Source organism: Schistocerca piceifrons, chromosome 10 (genome assembly GCF_021461385.2).
Source record: "Schistocerca piceifrons isolate TAMUIC-IGC-003096 chromosome 10, iqSchPice1.1, whole genome shotgun sequence".
NCBI lineage: Eukaryota > Metazoa > Arthropoda > Insecta > Orthoptera > Acrididae > Schistocerca > Schistocerca piceifrons.
The window spans coordinates 121,901,718-121,915,781 of NC_060147.1; the positions used below are offsets into that span (position 1 = coordinate 121,901,718).

At 42.0% G+C, this 14,064-nt stretch overlaps 1 protein-coding gene across 1 annotated transcript in view; it reads left to right on the forward strand.

Moving 5' to 3' along the window:
* LOC124718750 overlaps positions 1-14,064 on the forward strand; it is a 138,281-nt gene that overhangs the window by 76,274 nt on the left and 47,943 nt on the right. The window contains exons 9-11 of the mRNA XM_047244364.1: positions 2,265-2,433; positions 9,063-9,232; positions 13,687-13,854. Of these exons, the coding sequence (XP_047100320.1) occupies positions 2,265-2,433; positions 9,063-9,232; positions 13,687-13,854 (507 nt within the window). The remainder of the gene's footprint in view (positions 1-2,264; positions 2,434-9,062; positions 9,233-13,686; positions 13,855-14,064) is intronic.

Below are 14,064 nucleotides of genomic sequence, written 5' to 3' on the forward strand. Positions count from 1 at the left end.
TGTGGACTATGTGAACATTATTGTGGAACACCCGCATCCCTTCACGCTCGATGTCTTCTCTGATGGCGGTAACATGTTCCAGTAGAATAACTGTCTGTGGCAAAGGCCAGAATTGTGCTGCTGTTGCTTGAGACACACTAATGAATTCACTTCGATGTCTCAGTTGCCAAATTCGCCTGATATGAATATGATGGAGCAGACCTGAGATGCTGCTGAGTGCCAGCTCCACACCCACATTTCACTAGATCAAAATTTAGAGAAATTTTGTGACCTGCATGTAGATATTTGGTGTGACATACATCTAGAAACCTACCGAGGATTTGTTCAATCCATACCACACAAAATTGCTGCCATATTGCCTCCCAACCAACACACTGTTAAGTAGGTGGTCATGTTGTTTTGGCTCACAGGTGTATAATTCCACTACAGTGATAACAATAAAATAATATGTAGTTGCAGGATCTCTGTCTGTCAGTACTCCCTCGTTGATCTCTCTCGGTCTGGAAGTACTTTTACTGTGAACACTGTTGCCTGGCTTCCACACCTCAGTATCTTCTAAATTATTTGCAAGTTTTACATGAAGAAATAACTCATACTCTGTGGACATGTAACTTTCAGTCCCTGTGATCAGTAGGAAAAAATGACAATGTGGCACATTTGAGAACATTAACTGCTAGTTGAGGTGGTAAAAAGTGTTAATAGATGACCGGCAATATTGTCATACATTTCTTACCACTTCCCTAGATTGCCCCAATGAAGTCTAAGTGCTTTCATAAAAGTGAGAACATTACCATTCTGTTCTTAATGATCATGCAATCTGTAGCAGTGTTCCTCCACTTTCAAATGTCTCAATGCTTATGACATCTTATTTCCTGAACAATATGTGTTGTATAACGAAATAATTTTGGAGGTACAATAAGTGATACATGTAGATAAAGTACGCAAAGTGCGTTGTAAATAGACGTAATACTAAAAAAAAAAATAATAATAAATTACAATGTCATGCTTCTAAAGTAGTTTGATTGCAAGAACAGTGAGAATGTAATAAGTTAAACTTTTTTCTTTCATCAGTTTGTTTGGAGGCAGGAGGGGGCAGGGGGTGGGGGGAGTGTTAGCAAGAAAAAGTTGTGTAAAGATAAGAAATCATACGTAAACTTTGTTTGAAGAAGGTCATATATCGAATGAATGAAGTCCGCGTACATTTGCGCACTGTCAGTCATGCTACTTCGAGACAAACACAGAGTTTCTAACTGTAATATTTGTCTTATTGTGTTAAACTTGTAACATAAGTTTATACCTCTTAATAAGTAGATTATGACAGCTTTTTAAATTCGATCAGTAACTATGCCAAGTAATGAAAATTGAATATTTGTTCCCTATATCCTGCTACTGGCACTGGAGGGATAGTGCTTTAGTAACCTAGATACTTATGTATGGGGAAAATTATATATTATTAACAGATGTCTCAGATTGCATTCCAATTGTTCACACACACCCGCCAGATTAGCTGAGGGTGTTAATCACCACTTCTGTGGCACGGGGATGCTAATCTGACCCGGATCGAGTGTACTTTACAGTTTAATGACAAGTGCTTGTGAGCTGGCCATTCCGGCTGTGGTTTTTTGATGGTTTCCCCACATCCTACAAGGTGAATACTGAGCTGATACTTGTGTCCCATCTCAGACACGTGCTATGTAAATATTTAGAAAATGTTTTCACACTTGAACAAGTGATTTGCTCTAGATGCAGGTGGAGTACACCAGTCAGGTGGAGTACACACATTCCATTCTGGGAGATGAATATGAGAGTAATGACTTTAGATGTTTAGTCTCCTTAAGCCCATAATCAGCAGCAGCAGCAGTGTTCGTGTAATATTTTCTCAAATAAATAAGAAACACAGAATTGATATCTTCCGAGTTAGATGTAGGAAATGCCCAAATAATCAAAGCAGGGCATGCCAAATGAATATCAAGTGGTCTCGTCTCATTTATCTGACCTACAAAATGAGTCAGTTCATCTCACTGTTGTAGAAATCACAACCGATCTCATGTACAAATGATATTGAAGGTAGCTACCGTGGAACTGCCGATCGACAAATCTTCTAGGCTGCCACGTGTATAGTTGCATTACACATTTTTGCTGCTAACATGAGTAATGTTTGGTCTTTTTGTCTTAATACAACATAACAGTGAAGTCACAGTGTAAAAGCTGTGATATTAGGAATTGTACAGCTGTCGCACTGAAAGTTGCTCTGTTTGTTCCAGCACGATCCAGACTCGTGTACTCCCGGAGGCGAGGATGGCAACTACATAATGTTCGCGAGAGCGACTTCGGGTGACAAGAAGAACAACAACAAGTTCTCGCCCTGCAGCATCAGCAGCATCAACCCTGTGCTCAACACCAAGGCCCGCAGCCCCAAGGGCTGCTTCACAGGTCTGCCTGTCAACCTTTTTCTGTCTCTCTCAGTAAGATATAATGTTTGCTGCCATAAATGTGCACCACTGTATTATTATTATTATTATTATTATTATTATTATTATTAGCAAACTGTTTTTACAATATGTACGAGGGCGGAATCAACAAAGACTGAAACTGTGGTGTCACCGCCAGACACCACACTTGCTAGGTGGTAGCCTTTAAATCGGCCGCGGTCCATTAGTATACGTCGGACCTGCGTGTCGCCACTGTCAGCGATAGCAGACCGAGCGCCACCACACGGCAGGTCTAGTGAGACGTCCTAGCACTCACCCCAGTTGCACAGCCGACATTAATAGCAATGGTTCACTGACAAATACGCTCTCATTTGCCGAGACGATAGTTAGCATAGCCTTCAGTTACGTCATTTGCTACGACCTAGCAAGGCGCCATTACCAGTTAATATTGAAATGGAAATTATGTACAGTCAAGAGAGATGTTCTACAATTGTGGATTAAAGTTAAGTATTACATCCACTACGTACTTTATTTGCTACTATTAATTCCCTTAACTGTTCCAGACCTCGCGCCAGCCTGCGTGAGCTTAAGCGCGTGCCTTTCGGCTTCCTCTCATAGTGACTTGGCTGTCTTGCCAAGTCACAACAGAAACTGATTTTTTCTCACAGATATTTGTTACTCTATTTCATTGTTTACATGATCTTTTTCAAAGTACTCCCCTCCTACTTCAATGCACTTTTCATAGTGGCTCTCCCAGTCCTCAAAACACATGGTGTAGGACATTCTTTGTCAGGCTCTCGGGAATTGCCTTACTTCTCTTGAGCATTGCTTCAGAGTCCTCAAATCAAATCCCACAAAACTTTTCCTTTATTGATGGTGATAAAAAAAATCACAGGGTGCAAAACTGGTGCTGTAAGGTAGCTGTAGTATATGGGTAGTGTCGAATTGGGCCAGAAACTGCACGGCTCAGTTTGCGACATGAGGCCGTGCATTGTCATGATGATGTTGCCACACATTCTGAGAAAGTTCTAGATGTTTCCTTGCAGTTTGCTTCAGTTTAGGTCCTACTGATGTGTAGTTTGCTGCTGTAACAGTAGTGTGAGGAGGAACTGCCTGCTGATAAGTCATTCCATGACAGTCAAAAAATTACATCACCATCACTCTCCCTGCAGATGGAACAGCTTTCGCCTTCTTTGGTGTTTCCACACTGTCCTGCCATGTTTCCCTTCTGGATCAAAGTGATGCAGCCATGACTAATTAACAGTTGTAACTGATTCCAGAAATGCATTCTTTCCATTAGCAAAGAGATGTAGCATCTCATCACTTGTCTCCATTTGCACTATCTTTTGTTCGGTAGTCAACAGATGTGGCACCCAACAGGTACAAAGATGGGTCATACGGAGATGCCCATGCATAAAGACACTGCCATATGAAATTTTCACCTCTTCACTGATGTTATATAATGTTATACGTTGATTCTCACGGATAATCACAGCAGCTGTGTCGATGTTGACTTCAGTCACTGTTGAATGTAAAACACCATGCTCACTGTGAACACAGACAAGCCTGCCTTGCAGCCGAACAGGACAACTTTTTGGACTCAACTGTCCTCAGCATACCAGGTGACGAAACCTCGGCATACCACTTTACACCTGAGACTGAGCAACAATCACACCAGTTCATATCTTTCTGAACAGCATGGCGGCAAGCTGGTATGACATAGGCATACAAAAACTGCCATAGCGTCTACAAAAATACATCGACAGAAATGGTGATTATGTCAAAAAATAGCTAAATGTTCAAGCTGTAAACTGATGTAAACCAATGTAGAAATAATCAGGTCTGTGTACTTATAAAAAAATAGGAGACTTTACTTTTTGGATTACTCTCAGAGCAAGTGAGAAATGTACTGGGACAAATAAATACATAAAATATTAGCAAATTGTTGTGACTTGGGGCTGTCTGATAAATCTGCCTGTAGTTCCAGTTTACAGTTTGAAACACAGAGGAAATAAATAGATACACTGAATTGACAGATGGAAAATGGAAATGAAGATCCATGCTTCTTGACAGAGCATGGGGGAACAATGCGGGAAACCCGCGTGCCGTACTACACAAGGTCCTAATGGAGGTGGTTTGCCGTTGCCTTCCTCCGACCATAATGGGGATGGATGACGACAATGACACAACAACACCCAGTCATCTTGGGGCAAGTGGAAAATCCCTGACCCCGCGGAATCAAACCTGGGACCTCATGCTGTGGACGAATTGACAGATACGCTGACAAACAACACATATTTAAATGATACATGTAAACTGGGTGATAATTTAAGGGAACTGGGGATGTCAGCAGACATTTGGAGGTCAACACACAAAACTATGATACTCACAGCAACGAGAATTCGATTCACAGCAACTGCAGTCTAAAAATAAAAATACTGTATTATTGCTGGCAAAAATATTATTCAGACAAAGTGTGTAGTACAGCCACTAGACACACATAAAGGTAAAATGGACACATTACCTAATTTTTTAACTAATTGTTTCTTTCTTAGGGAGGGGAGAGAAATAGATTGTGTAACCTATCTCTTAATTTCACTGCACTGAAAAAATGTATTTAAAAATGCTTAGGAAACCTCACTAAGATCTGTTGTGATCTGGCTTGTGTCATTTGCTCAGTGCCTTAAGAATAAATAAAACACTAATATTGAAGTTTTCGTGAATGTAAGTTCAAATTATCTTACAGTGGTTTTACTCATCTTGTGTTCATTGTCTGTTCTACTCATTCTTGTTGTAGCTGCAGATTTATCTCAAGGCATGATGTCCTGCTTGCATAATCAATTCCACACATACAAATAAATAAAATGCTGCAGATTTTTTCCTCTTAACTTTCCACATTTTATGAACAAATGTCTCTGCTAATAATATTGAAACAACATGTGGTGCATAATATCACACACTACACAAACATACTAAGTAATATAATATGACTCCCGCCAAAACTTTGATGACTAAAGACAATAATCGCAACATTAAGAAATACGGCTCATTCTATTGTAAATTCTTTTGGTTTTCTGTGAATGTTACAATAATCAATAATTACCACAATACTAATAGCAAATGTAATTTTTGCAATAAAAATTTCAAAAAAAGTTGATTATAAAAAATTGGTCAAGTGTGAGTAGGACTCTCACAGTGAGGTTCTAAAAGGTTCATCCCTCCTGGGAATCGAGAAGCAAACTGATATTTACTTAATACCAACATCGATAGTGGCAAGTTATTGGTCCCAGGGATTGCAAGAATGTATCAAAATCTCTAAGTTGTTCCACAGACTAGGCTGGACAGACAAAAAGAATTGAACAGGGAACTTCAGTTTACATATGTAGAGAGAGGATATATATATATATATATATATATAATAGAGGGAAACATTCCACGTGGGAAAAATATATCTAAAAAGAAAGATGATGAAACTTACCAAACAAAAGCGCTGGCAGGTCGATAGACACACAAACAAACACAAACATACACACAAAATTCTAGCTTTCGCAACCAATGGTTGCCTCGTCAGGAAAGAGGGAAGGAGAAGGAAAGACAAAAGGATATGGGTTTTAAGGGAGAGGGTAAGGAGTCATTCCAATCCCGGGAGCGGAAAGACTTACCTTAGGGGGAAAAAAGGACAGGTATACACTCGCACACACACACATATCCATCCACACATACACAGACACAAGCAGACATTTGTAAAGGCAAAGAGTTTGGGCAGAGATGTCAGTCGGGGCAGATGTACAGAGGCAAAGATGAAGTTGAAAGACAGGTGAGGTATGAGCGGCGGCAAATTGAAATTAGAAATTAGCGGAGATTGAGGCCTGGCGGATAGCGAGAAGAAAGGATATGCTGAAGGGCAAGTTCCCATCTCCGGAGTTCCGACAGGTTGGTGTTAGTGGGAAGTATCCAGATAACCCGGACGGTGTAACACTGTGCCAAGATGTGCTGGCCGTGCACCAAGGCATGTTTAGCCACAGGGTGATCCTCATTACCAACAAACACTGTCTGCCTGTGTCCATTCATGCGAATGGACAGTTTGTTGCTGGTCATTCCCACATAGAACGCTTCACAGTGTAGGCAGGTCAGTTGGTAAATCACGTGGGTGCTTTCACATGTGGCTCTGCCTTTGATCGTGTACACCTTCCGGGTTACAGGACTGGAATAGGTGGTGGTGGGAGGGTGCATGGGACAGGTTTTACACCGGGGGCGGTTACAGGGGTAGGAGCCAGAGGGTAGGGAAGGTGGTTTGGGGATTTCATAGGGATGAACTAAGAGGTTGCGAAGGTTAGGTGGACGGCGGAAAGACACTCTTGGTGGAGTGGGGAGGATTTCATGAAGGATGGATCTCATTTCAGGGCAGGATTTGAGGAAGTCGTATCCCTGCTGGAGAGCCACATTCAGAATCTGATCCAGTCCCGGAAAGTATCCCGTCACAAGTGGGGCACTTTTGGGGTTCTTCTGTGGAAGGTTCCGGGTTTGAGGAGATGAGGATGTGGCTCTGGTTATTTGCTTCTGTACCAGGTCGGGAGGGTAGTTACGGGATGCAAAAGCTGTTTTCAGGTTGTTGGTGTAATGCATCCCGTAACTACCCTCCCGACCTGGTACAGAAGCAAATAACCAGAGCCACATCCTCATCTCCTCAAACCCGGAACCTTCCACAGAAGAACCCCAAAAGTGCCCCACTTGTGACGGGATACTTTCTGGGACTGGATCAGATTCTGAATGTGGCTCTCCAGCAGGGATACGACTTCCTCAAATCCTGCCCTGAAATGAGATCCATCCTTCATGAAATCCTCCCCACTCCACCAAGAGTGTCTTTCCGCCGTCCACCTAACCTTCGCAACCTCTTAGTTCATCCCTATGAAATCCCCAAACCACCTTCCCTACCCTCTGGCTCCTACCCCTGTAACCGCCCCCGGTGTAAAACCTGTCCCATGCACCCTCCCACCACCACCTATTCCAGTCCTGTAACCCGGAAGGTGTACACGATCAAAGGCAGAGCCACGTGTGAAAGCACCCACGTGATTTACCAACTGACCTGCCTACACTGTGAAGCGTTCTATGTGGGAATGACCAGCAACAAACTGTCCATTCGCATGAATGGACACAGGCAGACAGTGTTTGTTGGTAATGAGGATCACCCTGTGGCTAAACATGCCTTGGTGCACGGCCAGCACATCTTGGCACAGTGTTACACCGTCCGGGTTATCTGGATACTTCCCACTAACACCAACCTGTCAGAACTCCGGAGATGGGAACTTGCCCTTCAGCATATCCTTTCTTCTCGCTATCCGCCAGGCCTCAATCTCCGCTAATTTCTAATTTCAATTTGCCGCCGCTCATACCTCACCTGTCTTTCAACTTCATCTTTGCCTCTGTACATCTGCCCCGACTGACATCTCTGCCCAAACTCTTTGCCTTTACAAATGTCTGCTTGTGTCTGTGTATGTGTGGATGGATATGTGTGTGTGTGCGAGTGTATACCTGTCCTTTTTTCCCCCTAAGGTAAGTCTTTCCGCTCCCGGGATTGGAATGACTCCTTACCCTCTCCCTTAAAACCCATATCCTTTTGTCTTTCCTTCTCCTTCCCTCTTTCCTGACGAGGCAACCATTGGTTGCGAAAGCTAGAATTTTGTGTATATGTTTGTGTTTGTTTGTGTGTCTATCGACCTGCCAGCGCTTTTGTTTGGTAAGTTTCATCATCTTTCTTTTTAGATATATATATATATATTTTTTTTTTTTTTTTTTTTTTTTTTACGGGTGATGAATGCAGTGTATGTTCTAATGGCAAAAATGTATTTAAAATGTATTTTTTCTCATGATATACTTACAGATTAACAATGGTATGGTTTTTTCCCTTTACTTACACTGTGAAACCATGCTTCTTGTCAAATTTCATGATTCTAAGAATCAACAGGAAGTACCCTATAGTTTCTGATGGGTGAATTTTTGAGTATCAAAATATGTGACATAAATGGCCAGATCTTTTGATTGCTTTTACTTAGAAGCTTAAAATTTTTGCACTGCCAAGGGACCTTAAACCTCAGTATATAACATAAATATGATATGACTGGCTGTTCCTGAAGAAACACAGACAGACAGATGGACAACAAACTGATCCTATGAGGGTTCTGTTTTTGCAGATTGAGGCAAGAACCCTAAAAATGATAAAATTTGCAAATTATTCTTGGAGCACTGGTGCACAGATGCATGCGAGTTTTAGATTGATCATACATGTGAATACTTGTCCAATAGCAATAGTTCCACTCCTGGCCAAAGTAGTAGAATACATCATAGTAGGCACAGCTCTCTCAAACCCCAGGATGAGAGGGAGCCACCTGCAGGAAGGCAGGAGTCATATGGGGAACAACAAATTCACTTGGCCTTATAAATAGGATACTGTACAAAAAACATGCTTTAGTTTTTACCTGTATGTGCTACTGTCCATCAGAATAGCATCTGTTTTCTTTTTAAATAACTCTTTCACTCTTTTCCTTTAGTTCTGTTTATTTAATAACAAATCGGACAATAGATGCAAACATGTAGCAAAACTAACAAAACGACTTAATGTGACGCACACAGAGCCGCAGAAGTCGCTGTGTGGCAACGGCGTGGTGGAGCCGGGCGAACAGTGCGACTGCGGCTGGGGCGAGGACTGCCGTGACCCGTGCTGCTACCCACAGACGAGCGTACCGCGCGAGGATGCGCCGCCCTGCAGGCTCACCCCGCGCAGCGCCTGCAGCCCCTCGCAGGTCAGTAGCTCGACACATTGTGCTGCACCGCGGGGGATCACTGTATTGAAGCGGGAGCTGGACTGTCGCGCACCGAAGTCACTCCTTACTACTTTAGGACTGGAACGGTAAAACTTTTAGAAAATAACAGTCAAATCAAAACTTTTTATTTCACTGAACACTTATTCTCAATTACAAATGATTAATACACACATATGATATTTTTCTTCTCATTTCCTAAGCAGTCTGTCTATTTTTTATCTTCAAAAACTCTCACAGTATCCCGAGAGCTCCAAAGACTTTAGGACTGGAATGGTAAAACTTTTAGAAAATAACAGTCAAATCAAAACTTTTTATTTCACTGAAAACTTATTCTCAATTACAAATGATTAATACACACATATGATATTTTTCTTCTCATTTTCTAAGCAGTCTGTCTATTTTTTATCTTCAAAAACTCTCACAGTATCCCGAGAGCTCCAAAGACTTTAGGACTGGAACGGTAAAACTTTTAGAAAATAACAGTCAAATCAAAACTTTTTATTTCACTGAAAACTTATTCTCAATTACAAATGATTAATACACACACATGATATTTTTCTTCTCATTTGCTAAGCAGTCTGTCTATTTTTTATCTTCAAAAACTCTCACAGTATCCCGAGAGCTCCAAAGACACAGTAATCTTACTATTATAATCCTTCATCGGGCTTAAATGACACAGTTTGAAAATTGTAATCCGATTCCAAGTAATTGGCATTTGTTAGCTAGTGGGCTGCACTACTTCTGTAACAAATACATCATGTGACGTGTGTGTGTGTGTGTGTGTGTGTGTGTGTGTGTGTGTGAGAGAGAGAGAGAGAGAGAGAGAGAGAGAGAGAGAGAGAGAGGGGCGGGGGGGTTAGTTTTAAGCCGGAGGTCTCCCTGAGTGAGGTCCATCTTAAACGTGTTCTCAGCCTTCCAAAAATGATTTTTGCCAGCAAAAAATGTGTTCTCTTGATAAGGAATGTTCCCATTAGCCTGTTTCAACTTTTCAAACGGTAACATTGGCAGATTCCCAAAGTTTAACATAAAACTTGATTGCATCACATCACTGTAAATTCAGCTCTTCCATTTGCATAACACATAACAAAAATGCATCTTCACTGATGGCACTCTCAAAAATCACATAATGGCTGTATGGAGCTAAAACTCGGACTGTGCATCTGGAAGGGATAAACAGTCTAGTCCACACAGGTAGAACACCTGTTGCCATATCACTCATAGTGTAGCCAGTCTCATTATTTGCTCTCTCTCTCTCTCTCTCTCTCTCTCTCTCTCTCTCTGTCACACACACACACACACACACACACACACACACACACACACACAAAATCTTCCCCATGTTCATAAAAATATTAGCTGCCTTAGAGCTTTCTGAAGCACTCTTATAGAAAACATGCAGTTTCCATTGACAAGTCTGAGTAAGAGAGAACGGGGTTATTACCTTCACTTGTAGAACAAAGCTTAACAGTTATTAAGTCAGAAATGACCACTGTTCAGTGAAAGTACACTCAAAATTTTATTATTTTCACTTGTACGACAGGCCCATAATTTCAGGTGTAAGGATGTGAATCTTTTAATGTTCCCAAAATAAAATTCACTGATTGCCCTTATAAATTTTTCTCTGGTAAGTACTGTCCAATTGATGTTTATTGTCACTAAGCTCCATGGATAAATTCCTCTCTGGGCAGTATACAACACGTATATTATCACTGAAGTACTGACCTCATCTGCCATCAACCGACCCCAAACAGACACTAAACATTTTCATTACATCAATTACAAATTTCAATTATTTTTTTGTTATTGTAACAAAGTGCAACAAGGGTCTGGACAGTGTAGATCACACCTTTTTGCCACTGCCAGCCATCAGTTGAAACCTGATGGCGACGTGCACCGCAGAGTGCTGCATCCGAGGGTGGATGTGATGTCACCCTGTCACAGTCTCGTGAACTCCACACAAAACAGGATACGAACAAAACTGTGCAAATATGTGGAAATAAATCTAACACAAAGACACTGGAATAAAATTTTGTTAATATACTGATGGGGAAAAAAATCATCGCAACATCGAGAGGATGTTGTGAGACATAAACGAAAATTGGTAGGCACGTTTCTACATCTGAGAGATTATGTCTGCTCAAATTTTGTAGCAGTCGCATGAGAGTGGCACTATTAGCAGCTTTATAAGGATGTAAATCAGGTTTGCTGTAAATACACATTGTAACAGTCATGCGCATTAACCCTTTAACTGCTCTGGACATGTTTCTGCGCGCGCCTTTGTACCTGTCCCTTTGTGCTCTGAATGTGTTTATGCGTGCCACCACTCCTCCTACCTGGTACTCTGAACATGTCTATGCGTAGACTTGTTCAGAGTATCAGGTAGACCGAGCGAGGTGGCGCAGTGGTTAGACACTGGACTCGCATTCGGGAGGACGACGGTTCAATCCTGCGTCCGGCCATCCTGATTTCGGTTTTCCGTGATTTCCCTAAATCGCTCCAGGCAAATGCCGGGATGGTTCCTTTCAAAGGGCACGGCCGACTTCCTTCCCCATCCGATGAGACCGATGACCACACTGTCTGGTCTCCTTCCCCAAACAACCCAACCCCAGTATCAGGTAGAAGGACTGCTGGTGTGCATAAACATGTTCAGAGCACACAGGGACAGGTACAAAGGCACGTGCATTAACACCTCCAGAGCAGTTAAAGGGTTAATCACCTCACAGACTGGACATGATGAGTTGATGTCAGTTGAGAATGCCTTGAAGGCAACAAAGAAGCCATTATTAACACCTCAATAAGTTTGAACAAGGTCGTGTAACAGGGATACAAGGAGTTGGATGTTCCTTCTGTGATACTGCAGGAAGACTTGGCAGGAATGTAACCATTGTACATGATTGCTGGCAGCAATGGTCACAAGAATGTACGATCACAAGACGACCTGGCCCCATATGGCCACGTGGCACTACCGAGAGGGGAGACCGTCACATTCAGCATAAGGCTCTGCCGCATCATACTGCATATGCAGCAGCAATCTGAGCTGCAGCTGGGACCGTAGTGACACAACGAACTCTTACAGATTGGTCACTTCGAGGACTTCTGAGCCAGATGCCCTTTAATGTGCATTTTACTGACCCCAAACCACTCCCATTTGTGCCTTCAGTGGTGTCAAGTGAGAGCTCATTGGAGGGCAGGTCTGTTGTATTTTCTGATGAAACTCTGTTCTGCCTCAGCACCAGTGATGGCCGTGTGTTGGTTAGGAGGGGGCCAACTGAGGGCCTGCAACCAGCCTGTCTGCATGCTAGGTATACTGGAACTACACATGTAGTTTTGGTCTGGGGTGTGATTTTGTATGACAGTAGGAGCATTCTTGTGGTTATCTCACACACCCTTACTGCAAATTTGTACATCAGTCTGGTGATGCTGTTCGTGAAGAACATTCCAGGTGATGTTTTCCGAGCCATTGTGTGGCAGAAGTGGCATTGCAGTGGGAACCGACAATGTCATACAACTTGCATAGTTTGTAATGTTACAATCATGGACGGTAACACTGATGTCATTCCAGATGACATTAGCTCACATGCATGTTGTTCTAACGCAACATGCTCTACAGTGTGCTCACACGTTGCCTCGGCCTGCTCAATCACCAGATGTGTCTCCAATTGAGCATATATAAGGCGCCATTGGATGACAAACCCAGCATCGTCCACAAATAGCGTTAACCATCCCTGTCATTTCCCGTTTGCAATGGCTTATGTCATGATTACATTAACCTCTGTTCTTGCAATGTTAATTACTTAAATATGTTACCTGGACAAATGTATTCCCTAAATTTCATTACTCTACATTAATTATTTTTTGGTGACACAGGTTTTTTTTGTGTTTGTGTATTTACTTGCTGCTGCTCAGGAGGGAATGATGTTAGTGTTGCTGTTCGTGTTTGTAACATTTAAACCTACGCGAATTGTACTGGCATTGTTGGTTCCCACTGCAACACGACTTCTGCCTCACAAAGCATTCTACCAGTCAGAGGTTAAATAGGGAATTTTTCTGGGCCCAAAAATTTTACCTAGTTCAGGAAAATATGTAACTCTGACCTTAATTAAAATTAAGAGCAGATTTTTAGCATGTTTAGAAGCACTGGAGGGATTTATATTGTACTTGAATTTCATATTTTTACAAGATTTTTTAGGACACATAGATTTTAAAGCAATTTATTATTACCACAGGGAGTGGAATGCTGTAGTTGCTGTCCTCAAAATCACATTTTCAGCTTCGGAACGTATATGTCAGATTTATATCACATTATAGCATAGTTAAGTGTTTCTGTCCAGAGACTATATAACATCGTAATGTGGTCAGCAAAAAGCACTACAGCTAGTTTATTGTATCCACAATTATTAATTATCAGTGCCCACCTCACTTGACTTTTCCAGGGTCCGTGCTGCACGACCGACTGCCAGATCAAGTTCGGAGACAAGTGCCGAGACGACAACGGCTGCCGGGACGCGAGCTTCTGCAGCGGTCGCAATGCGATGTGCCCACCATCCCTCAACAAACCCAACAAGACTGTCTGCAACGAGGAATTTGTGTGCTTCATGGGGGTACGTTTCACGTACTGTCATAATAATTATTAATACGACTGTAAATTATAATACAGCTATCGTGCTTCTGCAGCAGTATACATTTTTAGGCTATGCATATATATATATATATATATGACTAATGAACCTGGCAACGCTTTGAAATTGCTAAATATGTATGGCAATTGCATATAATTCATGTACTCCTCCCCCTTCCCCCTCTGTCAATCA